We start from the raw sequence: 20,598 nt of genomic DNA, 5'->3' as shown, positions 1-20,598 counted from the left end.
CCCCCCCGCAACGCTCACTGTTCATCCAATCGATCGGCTTCAGTTAGCAGCAGTAGCGAAGGAATCGCTCGATCGGGTTCAGTTAACAGCCATCGATCGCTCGGGTTCAGTAACGCGTAGCCTGCAGTGCAATCGCTCGGGTTCAGTTAGAGCCCAACGCCTCGCTCGGCTTCAGTTAGAGCCAACTCCTCGCACACACGCGCGTACGTGTACGAGAGAAACGCGCATCGCTCAGCCCCCGACCTCCCACCGTAACCGGGAACTCCCCGAAATTTTCCTCCCCCTCGTTTCTACCACGGTTTTTTCCGTCATGGACGGCCCAAAGAATGTCATGCAGCTGCGTCTCCGGCCCGCGCAGGATGAAAAGCCCATTTTCTGTCATGATTTTTTGTCATAGAAGTAGGAGCCCACCACATCTATGATGATAGCAGGTTTTGTCACAATTATCGTCATAGAAGTGTCATATGTATGACAGAAAAAATTTCGTTCGGCCCAAAATGTCACGGATGTGTCTTTTTTTTGTAGTGGTGCTTTGTGATGGGTTCGATCTTGCGATGCTCAATCCCAGTGACAGAAGGGAACATGACTCATATTTGTATCATTGTCATTAAGGATAAAATGATGGGTTTTATTTGTATTGATGGGACTTACTTTGTCTACATCATGTCATCTTGCTTAAGGCGATACTCCGTTCTTTATGAACTTAGTGCTCTAGATGCATGCTGGATAGCGGTCGATGTGTGGTGTAATACTAGTAGATGCAGGCAGGAGTCGGTCTACTTGTGTTAGACGTGATGCCTATATACATGATCATTGCCTTGGATATCGTCATGATTATTCACTTTTCTATGAATTGCCCAATAGTAATTTGTTAACCCACTGTATGCTATGTTCAAGGGAGAAGCCTCTAGTGAAAACTACACCCCCGGGTCTGTCTTTATCATATATTAAAATCCAAAAATACCTTGCTGCAATTTTATTTAATTTATTTTATTTTGTGTTTTTGTTTATCTATCTATCACTGCGAGATTTGATCCTTGCAATTAACCGCCAAGGGATTGACAACCCCTTGTTTGCGTTGGGAGCAAGTATTTGATATTTTGTGTGTAGGTAGTGCTAACAAGGTGTTGCGTGGTTCTCCTACTGGATTGATAATCTTGGTTCTAATCTAAGGGAAATACTTATCTCTATTGTATTGCATCATCCTTTCCTCTTCGGGGAAATCCCAACTCGGCTCACAAGTAGCACATAGTAGTGGGTTCAACCTCATGGTGATCTATATCCCAGTGACAGAATGGGGAGAAGGCACGTGATGTGTTGTTGCTGCTAAGGATAAAACAGCGAAGATTGATATTATTGCTAGGTTTGTTTCTGTCTACGTCATGTCATCTTGCTTATTGTGATACTTTGTTTTTCATAAATTTAATACTTTGAGATGCATATTGTATAGCGGTCTTGTGGTGGATTGACAGTAGTAGATGTAGTTGCATTACGGTCTACTTGTCACGGATGTGATGCCTATATGAGATCATGCCATGAATGATCATAGTTATGAATTTTGCTTATCTATCAATTTCCCAACCGTATTTTGTTTACCATGCCACTACCTGCTTTTGAGACATATGCCATTAATGAACCTATGCCCCCAGGGGTCCATTCTCTATTGATATTAGCATTGCTCTATTATTCTTTTATTTACTTTTACTATTTTGTTGTTTTGCCATATCACCATATATATATATATATATATATATATATATATATATGTATCACTATTTTCTATTAACTTCACCACTAGCAAGACGAGGGCATTGACAACCCCCTTGCCAAGTTGGGTGCAAGCATTTATTTTGTTTGTGGGCAGGTGTTACTTATCTTGTTAGCTTGTAGACTCCTGCTGGTTCGATTAAACCTTGGTTCTTAACTGAGGTAAATACTTTCTACAGTTGTGCTACATCACCCTTCCTCTTCGGGGCATCCAACAACTCTTGCGGGAATAGCAATGGTTGAGGCAAGTTCTATATTTGTGTGCGCAAGTATTGATCATTGGATGCAATTCAAAGCTCTTACGGGTTCGATAAATTTTATGGTCATCCACCTGAGGGAAATTTGCTTGATACAAACCTCTGCACTTCGGAGCCCGACACCTTGTTAGACTAGAGGAACAAACCCCCTTAGAAATTTATACCATAATCCATATTAAAAAATTATGTGAAAAAAATTGTGCAATCCATAGCTTTTCAATGGAATATCATAACTCATCATTATGAGAAAATAGTTTGAAAGTATCTCCAAAATAGTACAAAAAAACCATGTACAATTCTGTCGGTCTATATCGCAGTTCTCTTTCTCTCTGCTAGAGGTTTCGTAAGTGATTGTAGAATACATAAAATGTATACATATAAATGTATGTATATATACATACATACATACGCACACATACCAACTGAATGCATACATGGGTAGATATGGACGGAAAAAATTATACAATAGCTACACAATATGTAGTTCCCACAAAAACAAAAATTACAATAGATAGTATACCTCACATTATCCAATAATTTGTGGGAAAATATAGCATGCTATGTCATATGTATTTTTATTTGTGAGGAAAGGTTAATGTTTCCTCCGAAGGGGAAAATGGTTCATATGAAGTTAACATAAAGTGAAGTTAAGGTCTTTTTGAGACTAAATGATAGGGTGTATGCATCTTCACGCTTGTACATACAATCCATTGTCCGGGCAAGATTTGTTGCCTTCTCTAGAAGCACCATTGAATGTTTTTTGAGGAGGCGTTCGTGGACTATGTCCATACATGCTTCCTCAATTATCACCTTGAGCTTCTCATTGGCTTCTACTACCGTGATACCATGCTCTATTGTGCAAGTTTGGACCGTGGATACCATATGGTCCGATCCTTGTTCGCGCTTCAAGAAGATAAAAACATCAACATTAATTAGATGAGGTTTCATCATGCATGCATGTATGAACACATATGGCATGTATATTGAGTTCTTTTTCTATATGGGGAGAGTTTATACCTCATGTGAAACCATGTCATTACCAATGCGCCCAACAATACATACACCTCTGATAAATTTTGGATAGAAAAAGGCCCACTCAAGATTATCCTTTGTTGTCACATCACCAAGTGAGATGAATACAAGGCTTATTATATGCATACAAGCACTGCTGGCCATTGAAAGTTGCAAATGCACCTCAACTGTAGTTGCTACATAGTGTTCATCGCGCCAATTGACTTCCGCATGATAGCATTTGACAACATCGATCATCTAAGCAACATGCAAGTTAAAGGTTAAATAACATATACAAATGCGTGGGGATTTTTAGATGTTAAGCTACTTTTATAGTTTTGGTAATGGGTAATGACACAAGAAGCATAAATAATTCCTTTTGAAACATAGTAATATTCATAGACAAATGCCCACTAAGATAGTTGGTGAGGGATAAAATACAATGTTTGGAAGGATGTTTGATATGGAAACAAAACCACAAACTAATGTTTCTTCGTACTATATATACTTTGTACCACAAGAAAGCTACTGTACAACATGTTATCTGTACATGTATGAACCCTAATATGTTTTGAAGGAATTTATATATGGATATAGGTTGGAGACATTCTAATGGGTAGTGAGTGTTTGCTGGTCTTTCTACCTTTCAGGTGTTCATAATAGATTAATGTGGAAGTGGAAATCTGGTGCATTTCCTAAGAATTCCTTTAGATAAGTAAGATCTTGCAACAGTGAGAGTATTTCTCTAGCTTGTGTGGAGCAAGATAATTCTTACGAAGGATACTTTGTTGCACATCAATGGAAATCTACAAATATTGTCAATTCTACACCGATGATGACACAAGTCCTTGAGGAATCTTATATCTAACACATAGATGCATTTCTATATTACTTGATACAAAATCCCTTAATCCCAAAGCTCAATGTCATGTTACTTGCTTCAACTAACTTAAGATAATCAATGAATGATCAACAAATAATACCTAAATTTGAAATCTTAACCAGTATATTTACTTATATACTACTATATATACTTTTCCCGTATACATCAAGTTTTGGGGCTAATTTAGTTCTTTGAGAAACATTTACCAATTTTTTGACGAATTCAGCATTCTTGTTTTCCTGACACTTCAAAACTTCCTCTATATCATTTGTGGTCTTAAGTATGTTGATGTATAGTGCCTTCAAGTATGCTGGTAATTGCTCCACAACATGTGCATCCCACCTGGATTTCAGTCAAATTCAAGTTTACTAGAAATGTAGATAAATCTATACACTATCAAAATGAATTTGGTTGCATCTAAATTAGGATGAGATATATCAATTATATTATCAAAACAAGAGGCAAATGAGGCACCACATTCTTCCACATATGCCAAATATATATTATCCATTAATTCTAATTAGAATGCCCGATGTTAAAAGATAAAAAGAATACACACAACATCTATCAGATCCAATCCAAAATTATTGACACGTACAAACCAGTCCATCCTGGGTACTTAGCGGGGCATATACAGAGTTATGTGCAACATCGATTTATCTAGTGCAAAGGAATCTTACCATTGGCATGTATAAACAAGCACTGGTGCGCGTCGGTCCTAAACAAACGTTTTTTACCCCTTTCCGCGATGGCATTTGGAACCGTCGCCAGGTGAGTGTGGGTGATAGGGGGGTCCTTCCCACACGACCCAGAAACCGTCAGGGATATGCCCTCCTGGCACACACGTTCGGCAAAATAAGGTCGTGTGCGACCGACGATCACTCAAATACGGAAATACGTACAGTAGAGCTAAAAATACAATTATACGGCGAAATTGTTTCCGGTCGCAAGTACATCCCACACAGTCAGTCCCCGCTATACGTTTATGTTCGTATGCACATCCCACACAGTCGCTCCAAAGAAAACGTTTCCGTTCACAGGTACATCACACACAATTTTTCCCATTAAATCGTTTGCGTTATTGAATCTAGCACACACGGTCCGTAGAAGAAACTGTGTGGCAAAGGCTGTCCATGACACATAGTTTTTATGTGGTAAACGTTTGCACAAGGTGGCCTAACGCAAACAGTTTTCAAGAGAAAGTCGTGTGTGATTGTTCATTGATCCAACACAGTTTATTCCTAGAAACTGTGTGCGTTGCCTGAGGTCATCGCCCATGGTATTTTTTAAACAACCGTTTGCAATATCAAAACCCAATTAGCAGGCTAATTCGCCATTAGCAGGCTAATTGCCCTATTATTAATAATCCATTTATTAATCTAATTGACATTCATATTAAGCACACAATATATTTCATTTCAATATTAAGGAAGCAGAATTTCATAATTGAAATACATCAGAGTACAACATGATATAGCTTCAGCACTCAGCTACCCCATTACACAACTGCACCAGCAGCAAGTTCCACATGCAACATGTAGAACCTTTCGAAATTAGCATCATAGATGGTATATAGAGAGATGCATCTCATCTGGAAAACTGCTGAAGCGGAAGGCGAATATTGAGCCTTCATTCATGTTGAAGGTCTTTGCAACTTTAGGCCAGTGCCTGTGGATGATTGACCATCCGTCCTTCGACCTCTTCAGGAACACTTCAATATTGAACCGTGGGTGTTGTATGAAAACCTTCCTTGCCTCCTGACCATAGTGGTGGTTTGAGAGGTAATCATCAGTGAACTGCTTTGGAAAGGCCTGAAAACAAGGATGTGCATAAATATCTTCTCTATATTGGAAATGGGGCAAAGGAATAAAAAAAGGCAAGGTATAATAGTTAGTACCATCTTGTAGTGAACTGATGTCTTCTTCATTGTGCAGACAAAGATCTTGTTGTTTTTTGTCGCTAATTTCTTTATCCTAACAATCTTTCTGAGTTTCTTGATTTGATTGATATTCATGGACAACTCATTTCCCCATATGCAAAAAGGGCCGAACAGTGGGTCAAAACCTCTGACAGCAGGACCTACATGTGCAAGACCAAATTGTTAAAAACCAAAATATTAGAATGGTTCATGCAATTGCACAATAATGTGCTATTAGACAACGGACCATGCACGTGCTAACCTCGATTGTAAACCTCAGTGCTTCCCATTGTTTCCCTGCAAGACATATAATGTAGTTAGTCATCAGGTTAAGTAAGGGTTCGCATGCTATCAGTAAAATATGTTGATGAAAAATAAGCACATTGCAGATTCATCAGATTAATTGAAGCCACACGGAAAACTCATTTACCCAAACCAAGCATGATTAAGAACTAGGAAATATAGAACTTGTATATGTTTCTCATGTATTAAGTGTAGCCAAATTCGATTTATTCCTCACATGCACAACAATACAAAATTCTACCCACGACAATTGGACATCGCATTGCAGAATTGAACCAAGCAGTTAACTAAACACCATAACAAATGAACCAAACAATAACTGAGCACCACATTGCACAATATAACATTGAACCAAGCAGTTAACTAAACACCACAACAAATGAACCAAACATTAACTGAGCACCACATTGCACAATATAACATACTCCTAATAGAAGATCAGAGAGTTAACCAAACAGTTAACTACAGCCAATTGTAGCAATTGTATTTGTTTCTCATGTATTTACTACAGCCAAATTCAATTTATTCCTCACATGGTATACAATAACAGAATGCACCCACAATTCTGTAAAGATAAATTCGATTTATTTCTCACATGGAAGACAATACAAAATTGCAGCCTGAAGAATTGAACATCACATTTGCAGAATTGAACCAAACAGTTAAGTGAAGACGACAACTAATTAACAAAACAGTTAATAAGTGAGCACCACACTGCACGACATATAGAACATATACACTAGAGCAACAGATTGCATGATGAAATTAGACAGCACAATTCACTAGATTTTGTGAAGGAAAGGCAGGAGCAGCACACGCAACAGGTAAACCGAGCATGCTTAACCGGCGTAGCTAGCAATTGGCAAGGTGCTCCTCCAAGATCTGGGGGTTGGCACAAATGGCAGCCATCGCGACCTCATCCGCGCGTGCGGCCGCGATTTGCTTCTCCACTGCCAAATGCTCCTTGAGGTCCTGGCTATACTGCGTGCACCATGGCTTAGGCCGGCGCTTATTTGGTGGAGGGGTCGGTGATTTGGGTGGAAGTTGTCGCGCTCGCGCCGGCGGTTGGGGCATGTGGGATGTGGAAGGAGGAGGAGGATGGGGGTCGGGTGTGGATTACCTGCCTGGATAGAGGAGGCCGAGCAGCGTGAAGGAGGGTCGCCGGCGAGGAGGCGGCGGCGTTGCAAGCAAGGAGTGAAGGTTTCAACTTGGAAAGGAAGGCGGAAAGAGGGGAAATGTGGCTTTTGGTAATGGGGCGGGGAGGTAGATATTTCCGCGGAAGCCGAAAATTTGGAATCGCTTCAGCCAAAAAACTGGCGCGCAAAGTGTCATCAGACACAGTCCCTTATTCAGAACTGTGTATGATATGTGCACATCACAAACGATTCAGATAGCTTAACTCGTGTGTGATGAGTTTGAACGTCAAAAGTTTTGGTTCGAATTTCCATGGTTATAGTGGTCATCCACGTCATTGCATAATTTGGGTACACAAAGGAGACTACAGCACACCCACACTTCTTAATCGAGCAAGTTCAGCAATTAAACAGAGCTAGCTGACCTAAACATTACTCTAACAAATTAAAGACCGACGCTCTTAATTAAACAAAACATAGAGTACTGCTACGGCTGGTGCTCGTCGATCTCCGCCGCCGCCTCCATGTCCAGCTCGCGCCCGACGGTCTCCTGGGGAAGGGGCTCCATGGCATCCATCGCACCATACTCGGCAAGCATATCGCCATCCGCGTCCGCCATCTCTTTGGAAAAGGCCGCCACGAGCTGGGCTTGGGCGGACGCGATCTGGGCTTGGACGGGCTCCATCGACGCAAGGTATGCGGCGGAGGAACGGACGGCTGCTCGAACGCTCTCGGCGATTGCCAGCTCTTCAGCCATGGGTTGCCGACTGTTGTCGGAGAAGCTTCGTTCGATTTGTGCGGTGACTGCAAGGAGCTGGGCGTGGGCGGCCTCAACATGGTTGTGGGCGGCCTCCATCAGGGCTAAGGCCGCCACTGCAGAACGGACAGCTGCTGTGTCGCTCTCGCGAGTTGCTATCCCTGAGGCAGATGTTGCTGCCGCCACCTGAGAAGCAACAGTGGCCGTTTGGGCTGCCTTTGCCGCCCGGTCGCAAATTGCGGCCGCGCTCATGCACCTTGTTAGCACACGCATGGCGGCTGCGGCCGCGCTCTCGCCGGAGTGGGCCACCGAAGTTGCCCTCACGACGCGGGCCCACGTGCCCATCTTTCACCGGCGACGATTGAACAGTGAAATGATATTTGGGGAGCGAGCTAGTGTGCTTGAGACGCCGGCTGTGGACTGTAGCCGACGCACCTTCTCGCGTAAGCCATAGGCATACTATACACCGGCGGTGCTCCAAGATATTTTGTACTACATCTCACACGGTTGCTGATAATAAACTGTGTGCGATCTACTTGATTTTTCATCTTGATTTGAATTACATAATGGGGTCACAGCGGAAATGGACGGTGTTTGAATTGCTAGACCTTTTATCTGGAGTGAACATGCAACTATATGTGTGTCGTAAAAGAATTGGAATTATTCAGGGTTCGTTTGAACATTTTATACATTAAATTGGTTTTCTAGCCATTTCAGGTGAACAATTCAAATTTGAACTACATGCACATGCTCCAGTGCATATAAATTGGTTGAAAAATCAAATCTGTGTCCTTGGGTGCATGCTTAGGTCCCATGCAAGAAATGGGAATGAATTTCAAATACCGGGGCACCGTTGATTGCCGGCAAAACATTGAGATGCCTGGTTTTTAAATTCTAGTAAATCCAAAACTCGTCTGAAATTCATGAAACTTGGCATGCTATCATGGAGCGGCATCAACATGCCGTGGTACAAATTTTCTCCCATTTGGGGCAGGTTTGGGTATATGCTTCTCACAAACCGGAGCTTCTCACAACAAGCATGATGGTTTTCGGTAGGGAACGTCCCACCTTTGTGGACGAAACGATATCCATTGCCTCTTGTTGCTTTCAATTTTTTTCTCGTGTCAACATAGAACAACAGGAGTGTTGTGTGATTTTTTGGGGTTCGTTTGCACATTTTTATGCATTAACTGAGTTTTCAATGCATTTTATGTGCATAATTCAAATTTGAACTACATGCACATGCTCCAGTGCATATAAATTGGTTGAAAAATCAAATATGTGTCCTTGGGTGCATGCTTAGGTCCCATGCAAGAAATGGGAATGAATTTCAAACACCGGGGCACCGTTGATTGCCGGCAAAACATTGAGATGCCTGGTTTTTAAATTCTAGTAAATCCAAAACTCGTCTAAAATTCATGAATCTTGGCATGCTATCATGGAGCGGCATCAACATGCCGTGGTACAAATTTTGTCCCATTTGGGGCAGGTTTGGGTATATGCTTCTCACAAACCAGAGCTTCTCACAACAAGCATGATGGTTTTTGGTAGGGAACGTCCCACCTTTGTGGACGAAATGATATCCATTGCCTCTTATTGCTTTCAAATTTTTTCTCGTGTCAACATAGAACAACAGGAGTGTTGTGATATTTTTTGTGATTTTTCGGGGTTCGTTTGGACATTTATATGCATTAACTGAGTTTTCAATGCCTTTTATGTGCATAATTCAAATTTGAACTACATGCACATGCTCCAGTGCATATAAATTGGTTGAAAAATCAAATATGTGTCCTTGGGTGCATGCTTAGGTCCCATGCAAGAAATGGGAATGGATTTCAAACACTGGGGCACCATTGATTTTTTTAGGGTCAACGACAGTGGGAGAGGCTCCCACTGACTTTTGTATTACTCACAAAGAAACTAGTTACATCATTGTTACAATTGGGTTTTGTGGCCCCCCGGCCAAAGCTCCTATGAGGCTACGAGTACAAGGATTACAATTGTTCTATGTATGTGTCTAGGAAAGGACGCAATTCCTCCCTACAACTGTGAACCAACAGGGTCAAAAGCTCTTTGAATCTAGCCAGCCATGAACCAAAAGAGTGTGGAATCCCTCTGAAGTGTTGATTATTTCTCTCCTTCCACAAGCTCCATGCAGCCATCAAGAAGATGTCCATAAACAGTGGTCGCTGCTAGTGTTCTCTGCCAGCGTGCAGCAAAGCGAGCCTGTTCCCAGTGCTTGGCCAAAGCATCCCAACCTTATCCCAGCACTGTTGGCTGAACGGGCAAGTGAAGAAGAGGTGTTCCGCCGTTTCCTCAGGGGGTTCTGGCAAAGCATGCAAGTGTAGGTGTTGCCCGCCACGACGAAGTGCCTGCGTCTCAGCATGTTCCTAGTGTTAAGACGATCAACAAACAACAGCCAGCCAAACATTTTGAATTTGATCGGGCTTTTAGCCTTCCATAGCCAGCGGAAGGCATCATCAGCAACTGTATCTCTGAAGCAGTGATCGTAATATCGCTTGGAGGAGAAAGCCCCACCAAGGTTGCATTCCCAGGCATCAGTGCACCCCCCGTCAAGAAGCACATGCATCATTCCTTGCTGGATTTCTCTAACTTCCTCTCGAGCTTGTGTGGACAGTGGCGGGTGGAAGATCAAGCTGGGATCCGTAGCAGTGATGATTTTTGCAACCGGCTCATCTTCATTTATGCAAAAAGAGAAACCCCTGGGTAAATCTCCATTAATGGGGTGTCACCATGACATCCCCTGGGTGACTATGGTCTGGGATACTTACTACACGGATAAAGTACCGCATGCGATGGACCCCGTTGGCTCTTTCTGGTGGCGTGATGTAATGCAGCTCAGTGATGTTTTCCGTGGGGCACCATTGATTGTCAGCAAAACATTGAGATGCCTGATTTTTAAATTCTAGTAAATCCAAAACTCATCTGAAATTCATGAAACTTGGCATGCTATCATGGAGCGGCATCAACATGCCCTCGTACAAATTTTGTCCCATTTGGAGCAGGTTTGGGTATATGCTTCTCACAAACCGGAGCTTCTCACAACAAGCATGATGGTTTTCGGTAGGGAACGTCCCACCTTTGTGGACGAAACGACATCCATTGCCTCTTATTGCTTTCAATTTTTTTCTCGTGTCAACATAGAACAACAGGAGTGTTGTGTGATTTTTTGTGATTTTTCAGGGTTCGTTTGGACATTTTTATGCATTAACTGAGTTTTCAATGCATTTTATGTGCATAATTCAAATTTGAACTACATGCACATGCTCCAGTGCATATAAATTGGTTGAAAAATCAAATATGTGTCCTTGGGTGCATGCTTAGGTCCCATGCAAGAAATGTGAATGAATTTCAAACACCGGGGCACCGTTGATTGCCGGCAAAACATTCTGATGCCTGGTTTTTAAATTCTAGTAAATCCAAAACTAGTCTGAAATTCATGAAACTTGGCATGCTATCATGGAGCGGCATCAACATGCCCTGGTACAAATTTTGTCCCATTTGGGGCAGGTTTGGGTATATGCTTCTCACAAACCGGAGCTTCTCACAACAAGCATGATGGTTTTCGGTAGGGAACGTCCCACCTTTGGGGACGAAACGATATCCATTGCCTCTTATTGCTTTCAAATTTTTTTTCTCGTGTCAACATAGAACAACAGGAGTGTTGTGTGATTTTATGTGATTTTTCGGGGTTCATTTGGACATCTTTATGCATTAACTGAGTTTTCAATGCATTTTATGTGCATAATTCAAATTTGAACTACATGCACATGCTCCAGTGCATATACATTGGTTTAAAAATCAAATATGTGTCCTTGGGTGCATGCTTAGGTCCCATGCAAGAAATGGGAATGAATTTCAAACACCAGGGCACCGTTGATTGCCGGCAAAACATTGAGATGCTTGATTTTTAAATTCTAGTAAATCCAAAATTCTGTTAACCATTCACGTGAAGCCACGTGTCTTGGTTTTCATGGCTGTAGGAGGTGTCGTGCGGACAGCTTCTTGACCTTGACTGAACGGGAGGCGTGCGAGCGCCGTCCGGTGCGCAGGCTGACCGAGAGGCGTGCAAGCTGTCCTTGAGTGCGCAGGCTCACTGGGAAGCATGCGAGCTGTACGCTGCGTAGGCTCACTGGGAAGCGAGCCCTTTGACTTCCATGGCCGCCCGCCTTGCTCGCATCCTGTCTATTAATGGCGCCCAAGCCGCAGTTTAATTCGCTTTTTAAATATAAAACACTCATCGCAAACGTTTTAGTTAGAACACCCGTATGCAAACCGACAGCTTCCCCAGGAAGCCAAGAGAAAATGTGTCGAGCAGGATTTCTGCAACTCTTGATCGCAAACGTTTTAGATAGAACACATGTATGGAAACTGAGAGCAGCGCAAGATTTGTGCATCCCTTCAACACAAACGGTTGTTTTGGATGACCCGTGTGCAACCACGTACAAACAATTTGGTAAGATTTGTCAATCCTTGTAACACTACGTTTTGTCAAAATATGAAGCTAAAAATCACTAGCAGTATCTAATTTTTGCAACTAAAATTCAGTAATTAAGCATAGATTTCATTTATAGATTAAGCAGTCGTTCTTAATTTATACAAACAGTTCAACTCGACAACTGAACCGACCAAAATTTTCCCCAATTGTTGCCAACCACGTACTGAAATAGCTAGTTCAACTATATATACTAGCTAATTTTAAGTATGTTGTACAGTTCCACCACATCTATGTTTAGATGAACTGAACAAAATAGCCTCTAAATACTACTACTACTCCGGAGGGGCTTTGTACTACTTCCGGCTCCCTCTCCTCTGCCGAGCACACTCAGTAAGAGGTGGAGGAGGAGGAGCCTAGCGACAAGCTGGGCAACCGCAATGCGGTGCCTGCCGCTAATGCAGCTTCAGCGACGCTCGCCTCTAACGCCCTCTGCCTCTCCAGACGACCCCTCTCGAAGCGGTGGTTCTCCTCGTAGATCTCCTGATTCCTCGCCTCTGAGGCGGCGTGTGCCGCTGCCACTGCGGCCGTAAGGCTCATTGCGTGCTCGACGAGGCGCTCCTCCTCCTCCCGCAGGAACTCGGTGTAGCGCGCAAGGTCGCTGTCGCACGTGTGGGCATCCACCTCCGCCTCCCGCCTTCGGGCAGCGGTGGCGGAGCGGTGATGACTCCGGCGGTCGACGGTGGGCTGGCGGCCACGGCGGCTGACGACGGGGTGGCGGCCACGACCACCACCTCCCGCCTTCGGGCCGCGGTGGCGGAGCGGGTGATGGCTACAGTGGCCGGCAGTGGGGTGGCGGCCACGACGGCCATCTCCCGGCTTCGGGCCACGGCGGCGGAGCGGGCGACGGCCCTGGCTTTCGACGGTGGTGTGGCGGCAACGGCGGCCGGCAACAGCTGCCGACGGGCACCGGCGGCGGAGCGTGTGGTGGGTGTTCCGCGCACACCCAACAGGGACGCCACGCGCACTACACTACGCCGGGGACTGCGCCGCCGCCGCGGTGTAGCCTCCCAGCTAGAGCTGTCCTCTGATGACGGCGGAGTGACTGAGCGACGATGAAGGATCGGTGCCATTGGCGAATGTGGGAGAAGCAGACGAGATAAGCTACAGGGATGGAGGGGAAAATGCGACGCAGGACTCGCCGGCCGTGAGGGTTTTTATAGCAGGCCGGTAAGCATTGGGATTTTGGGGGATTTCACAGAGTCGGGCGGGAAGCTTGCGCGGGAACCTGCGAGGTTGAGCGGGAACGGGCTCACCGACGATTCATTGGCGCCACCGTTTGGCAAAAAGAACGCCCCCACGCGCTGCGCAAGCTTGCGCTGTAAGCCGTCTGCGGCTGTGGGGTGACAAAACATGCGAGAGGAGGACGAAAGGCCACGTACACACACGGTTAATAAAAAACGTTTGCGATTTAATTACCTACTATACCACCGTCCTGGTTTATAAGTATGATTTAACTAATAAAATACGAATTCATGTCGCCAAAGATTATATAATTGGATTTGTATTTGAACATAGTTTCCAATTATATAATTTTTAAAACATGCATTATTATTTTGTTGGTTAAATTTGAGGGAAAAGTATGGCACGGAATATAAATGAGACTATAGACTAGACGGAGGTGGTACCACACGGCCGCTCTCTATGCAGCGGCGCAACTGTCGGCCGGCTTGTAGGCGACCATTTGTTGCGTGTTCAACTGCTCCATGCGTGTGGTTGCTTGCGGTTCAGGAGGCCGCGGCGCGCTCTGCTCTCGCGTCCCTCCGGGTGCTCTGCCCTCGTCCCTCCACGCGCGCTGCCAGTGTTTTGGGCCGGCGCATGATCACGCACATTCGTGTGCAAGCGGTTGCGCCGGGCGCGGCGCGACGATGCAGTTACCCGCTGCAAAAACTGCCATGCGGATGCACCGAGAATCCACGCCGCCCGGCCCCCTTTTATTCCTGCGGCCATTTACCTTCATCTCTCGTCTCACACGTCACAATAAGCACACCCGCGAGGACACATACAGAGAGGACATCCAGCGGTTCCACTGGCGCTCCCCGTGGCTCCAATGGCGCTCCCAGCGGCTGACAACGACAATGGCGGGCAGTTCACCACGCATCACGTAGTGGACACCCATGTGAGGGGGAAGGCCCTCTCAGTAGTGTACACGAATGATCCGGTCTCGGTGGAGAGCTCCATCCAAACTATGGAGCAGTTCCTTGCCGAGGACAAGTACCGAGTGGTCGGCTTCAACCTCGAGTACACCATCGGTTGTGCCGGGCACGATCAGAAGGTTGTCGTCGCCCAATTGTGCGTGCGACATGGCGTCCTCGTCTACCACTTCCACCTTGCCACAAGGCCTTGCGAGCGTTTCTCCAGGTTTATCAACAAGTCCGACTACAGTTTCGCTACGGTGGACACCACCAACGATCTAAAAGCGCTCAAGGTTTCGGACTTGAAATGCCCGAATCTTGTCAACATCCAGCACCACTACAAGGTCTGCGGCACCGACAAAAGCAAACTGAACTCCCTGGTTGTCCTCGCCTCAGCCATCATCGACCCCTACTACGCGAAGATGAAGCAAGAGAGCAATAAGGACAAGAACACCTGGCACAATGTGTGGCATAAGAGACTGGATGAACAACATGTCAAGTACGCGGCCATGGATGCGTACACAAGCTGCGAGATGTACAGGAGGATCGTTGACATGAGGAACTGTCTTCTTCCTGACCCAAACGAGGGATCGAGCCACATAGCAGTGGCGGGAGCGTCACAAGAAGTAGATGACTAAACGATCGTTTCTCCTACTTTAGAATGCATGCAATTGTTTATTGAGGTGTGTGCGAATGATCTGTATAGTCACTTATATAATTGGATGTTTATTTCAGTTATATATATATATGTTATTCTACTGTAGACAGAGCAATTCACATGGCTTATTAGCAGCAATCGTCTGTGTTATTATTGGTCTTCGCACACATTTCAGATTACAGACCTATTTGCCGCGTATCACACACATCTTGTTCAGTTGAACCGTTTCCATTGTTTTGCCTAATCACACACAGTTCATCCCAGTGAACCATATGCTGTATATCGCACACGCCTTCATCTGGCTGCCCATTTCTTTTCTGCCTCCTCATCACAAATAGTTCATTGAGCTGAACCGTATGCCCTGCATCGCACACGCAACTAAATTCTGAACCGTGTTTGATGCATCTGTCATCGCAAACGTTTTGCACCTTTTTGATGGTTTTTTACACCACCATTTGTGATTATGGCATCGCACACAGTTTGGTCGAAGGGTCTCTAATTGTAGTGTCGCGTTTGGACCATCCTGCAATAGTGAAGTGTAACATGTGCATTTATTGAACCAGATGTAGGAAATATAAAAAATAGGCCACGCAGAGACATGTACAAACCAACTAGACACAACACGCATACAGTTAATAGAAGGTACTCAGAACGACATACGTAAGGCACACTTTGCAGATAGAGAACCAAATAATGCACACATGTATGGGTTGGTTCGTGTACGTGCACATATATGCATACATGCAAATGGACTAACTGAATTTTGCTTTAGCTAGAGAATTAACAAACATGTTGGATATCAGTCCGTCCTAAATAATGAAGGCAAACTATTTTTTATTAAGCTAAAATCAATTCATTCCATCATATTTGAACATGTTGATTGCAGTGTGACTCGATATTGTGCGATAAGAGATGAGTGTTTCCATATTATCTCGCAACCATCACGCTCGTGTCACGAGCGAGGGTGGGCGGTGAAAAAAACAGTTATGCAAATTGTGTAGTTGGTGAATCCTATATACATAAATAGTTGGTCCCCACTAACTCTATTCCTCTATTCCACTCAATAGACAACTATACCAACTTACCATGCCATCACACATGGAATACCTAAATTAACAGGCACCATTCATTCTACTAATATTTAATAAACATATGAAAACCATGTAACATTCAAATATAATAAAGCATGCATATATTATAGTTTCAATGAATGTCATGTTATTTTCTAATACAACCAAAAGAAAAAAGCAAACAATTTCTACACCAAAGGGCGATGCATCATCTCTAGTTTAATTAAGTTTTAGACCAAAACATTAAGATGATTATTAGATGGATTACTTATGCACCTTCTTATCTTACACAACCACTTTATGATATGGTGTTACTTTGATGCATTACATTTTATCAAAGCAATGCAAAAGAGTTTTATTTTTAAATAGTATTTTTTAAAATTGAAAAAAATAAGAAGTAATTGTTCAAAACTAGCACGCTACATGGAAAACCCTTGACAAAACTAAACATGGACTCACGACAATAAACTTGACTATACCACAAGTTGTTTACAAAATGATGTGATTTACAAATACATCTGTAGCTTATCATGTGCGGCATATAAGAAGTATTTATAGGTGTCATGCATTAGACTTGTGTCAAGCAGAAACCTAATGTGATATGTAGAAGAATGCATACCAACTTACATGTGTTCATTGTACGGTTGATGCCTATCTTGTCATGGGAATTCAAATAGTATATAAACAAATTTGGCCGAAGTATACTGATAAAGGATTCATCTTTCCAGAATATATGATTTTTCCATAGTTATTATTATTACACATTATTTTGGCAGAAATGCTAGTAATCAACTGAAAGAGAACTATATATGATCTACATGATGCTAGCTATATAAGGTTGGTGAAATGATTGCAAGTAGGAGTCTTTTCTCTAACTACACTTTTCAAGGAATTTCATGTAGATTCTTTACCCTTTGTGAAATATAAGGAAAGACTATATGAAAAGAAATATAATAGGTTACTTACCTGTGCATGGCCGCAGTGAAGATGTTACTTTCTTCTGTGGTGCTATAATTATCATAGAGGTCACCAAGCAATGACATAAATAAGACTAGTTTTGTTAGCATTATACGTGAATAAGAATATTGCGGCTCGTAGAGAACTCCAAGTATCCAAAAATGAACCTCCACGATTCTATCTCGTGCAAATTGTGGATTTTCCTGTGATTTCAAGTCTTTCCACCAACTGCAAGTTAATAATTAAATACATATTAGCACTTGTTATACTATTTAAATAGTAACCATTTTGTTCAATTTTCTACTTATATTTTAGTTAGTATTCTTACATCGTAAGAGCTTTCAACTCCTCGCAATATAGAGTTTGCAAAATGTTGAAGTCAAACTTAGCAAATTCCAGTATGTCCTCATCTCGTGTGGCCTTCTTCTCATAAACTGCAATGTAACGTCTTGTTTCGACTCTCTCGACTCTCCTAAAATGCGGTGTTTCCAATGTACACAAGACCTCTTCTGCCAACCATGGTTCAAGATGCTCCACCATAGATTGTAGTCGATTCTTGGTGAAAGTCACAACATCATCAAGCATTTCTTCTCCACGAATCCTAAGATACGCCGCATTGTACAATGCCAACAACGAGTTCACATCATTGCTTGGAAAGTTTCCTTGGTCATCTTTGAACTTCAAAAATACATCTGCACAATCAATTAAATATTTCATATACCTTGGCTTATACACTATTTATCAAATATTAGTACATATTTGTGTATGAATTAATTGTTGTCGTCGTAATGAATAATACCAGGAGAGATGTTGTACCCATGCTTCCTTAACAAGTAGAACCGCATCGCTGTTACACATAGGTTGTCACCAAACACATTTTCTTCACTATGCATGCCATGAAGTAACTCTTCTATCTCCTGGCCATAGTGATAAGCCACACCGGTACGCTCCAATGTGTCCACAAGATCAATCTTCATAGCTAAATCAGAAGAACATCCGGCATCCAAGATGAACTTTCTCACTCGCTCGTTCTTGATACTTGCCATGTCCTTCATAGCCAAATACTACGAGATAGAGGAACTTATATTACGTTAAAAAATTTCAACAACTAGGGTTCAAGAGTGTTTCAAAATATTCTGAAAACATCAAAGCTTTAAATAGCAGGCTATCCCATTTAAGGACAGCCTGATCGGAAGCTATGGAAAGGTATAGCGAAGGTAAGACCCATTTAACATTTTTGCTTAAATCATGAAAGAATGAAAATAATAATCATACAATCACACATGGATATTAAATAAATATACATATGTACTTAACAATTGACATGCATATCGCATCTACTTGATATCCAAATATAACAAACCAAAGCTTGGCATCCGGCCATAATAAAGGCATAGCAGCAAAGCATCTAGCCATAGCAAATTAAAGCGTGGTATAGCTTTGGTGTGGTACTAAACCGAAGCTGAATTTTAGCGCTAAATCATGCTATAGCCTACTATTAGCGACAAGATTCATTAATGCAAAACACACATGGCTTTAGCATGGTGCCTCTCTATACACTATAGCAGTGCTATTTAAACCTTTGGAAAACATCGACGATGTATTTGTAGTTGCAGAGACAAAACTTAAGGGGGCTTCTTTTTATTCAGAGAGGAAAACAATTTGATAATTACCTGAGATTGAGTACATGGGTTGTGGTTGAGGAAGAAGTCGCCCCAGGGGCTAGGGTGTAGGGTCGAGGCTTGCGTAGGTCAGCAATAACCTCGTGTGAGCTGTTAGTAGTGACGGTAACATGAGCCATATGATCAAATGGTGGGTATGGAATATGACTTGTGGTGTGGACCGTGGTGCTCTGTGGACTAAGATGCAAGAGTAATAAGTTTTGAAGCCAAAGCTTTGCTTTGCTTTGCTTGAACAAGTACAGTTACCGTACACTCTCTGTGGTCTATATGTGGTCTTATATATAGACGGAGAAATGACTCACAAGTACGTCCATTTGTAGATTAGCGTAGAGAACATACATTATTTTTTGGCAAAAATAAACAAATCATAGCAGCCTAGCTAACTAGATACTCATATGTTTCATGGAACATGCATGCATCCTAGCAACCTTCTCCAAATATAATTCAATGTCAAGTTCCATGGTACGTATCTGGATTAGGACTAGGTATGGATACACCCTCATCTAACGTAGAAGGGTGCGACTGAGTTCTCTAGAAATTTAATTGTGATTATCCTCACCAACGGCAATCATGTTAACCTATTATAATGTCCATATGACATACATTGTACATATACGAGACTAACTAACCCAGTTGTTAGGATGCCAACTTTTTAGTACGCCGGCCGGCAACTAATAAAACAATTTTAAATTTCTTCTATTGTCTACTTATGCATATGATCAAACATATAAAAACATATATATGGCTAGCTAGGCGGCTAGCTACGGTCGCTGTTAGTGCGGCTATTGTGATACCAATTTGTTACTAAGACAACCAGAAACTAATAAAACATTTTCCAAAAGTTCTATTGTCAACTTATGCATCTGATCAAACAACATATGTATGGCTACCAAATGACATATATATGGCTACCTGGGTGGCTAGTTTAACGCCGGCGTCAGTGGGTTTGTTCGTTGCAAATTGCAAAATGGCAATGGTAACATATGAATACCAAACCCGGCTATTATGATGCAAATTTATTATTACGACAGCCGAGAACTAATAAAACAATTTTCCAACTTTTTTATTGTCAACTTATATATGGCTAGATAGGAGGATAGCTACCACTGCCGTCAGCACGGCTGCTATGATGCCAATTTACTAGATAGGAGGTTAGCTACGCCCGGCGTCCCATCAGTGCAGGTGCTATGATGCCAATTTACTAGATAGGAGGCTAGCTACCACTGCCGTCAGTACGGCTGCTATGATGCCAATTTATTACTACCGGCAGTCGGGAACTAATAAAAAATTCTCCAACCTTTTTATTGCTAACTTGTGCATCAAATCATATAACATATAGATGGCTAGCTGTGTGGCTAGCTACCACTGTCGTCGGTGAGTTTGTTTGTTGCAACTTGCAATGGTAACATGAGATTAAAAACTTGGGCCGTTACAATGCCAATTTATTATTGTGGCAGCCAAGAACTAATAAAATAATTTTCCAACTATTTTTATTGTCAACTTAGGCATCTTATCACATAACATATATGGCTAGAGAGGCGGCTAGCTACC

At 42.7% G+C, this 20,598-nt stretch overlaps 1 protein-coding gene across 1 annotated transcript; it reads right to left on the bottom strand.

Annotated features, from left to right (window-relative positions):
* Positions 1-2,645: 2,645 nt before the first annotated feature.
* Positions 2,646-19,121, bottom strand: LOC123100268 ((E)-beta-caryophyllene synthase-like). Its single transcript, XM_044522217.1, has 7 exons — positions 19,039-19,121; positions 18,165-18,429; positions 17,694-18,057; positions 17,375-17,593; positions 4,125-4,260; positions 3,042-3,293; positions 2,646-2,927 (listed from the first exon to the last, which is right to left on the bottom strand). Exons 2-7 carry the CDS (start codon positions 18,418-18,420, stop codon positions 2,646-2,648), a joined length of 1,509 nt encoding a protein of 502 aa, XP_044378152.1. The 5' UTR covers positions 18,421-18,429; positions 19,039-19,121.
* Positions 19,122-20,598: the final 1,477 nt, after the last annotated feature.

This window comes from Triticum aestivum, chromosome 4D, assembly GCF_018294505.1.
Source record: "Triticum aestivum cultivar Chinese Spring chromosome 4D, IWGSC CS RefSeq v2.1, whole genome shotgun sequence".
Lineage (NCBI taxonomy): Eukaryota > Viridiplantae > Streptophyta > Magnoliopsida > Poales > Poaceae > Triticum > Triticum aestivum.
This window is presented reverse-complemented; position numbering and strand designations above follow the sequence as displayed.

Excerpts from the sequence above, each read along its gene's own strand:
- LOC123100268 (XM_044522217.1), bottom strand. The coding sequence starts at position 18,420 with ATGAAGGACATGGCAAGTATCAAGAACGAGCGAGTGAGAAAGTTCATC. Across the intron at positions 3,294-4,124 it reads CTGAATTCGTCAAAAAATTG|ATGATCGATGTTGTCAAATG; the intron begins GTAAATGTTTCT and ends CATGTTGCTTAG. Across the intron at positions 2,928-3,041 it reads ATGACATGGTTTCACATGAG|CGCGAACAAGGATCGGACCA; the intron begins GTATAAACTCTC and ends ATCTTCTTGAAG.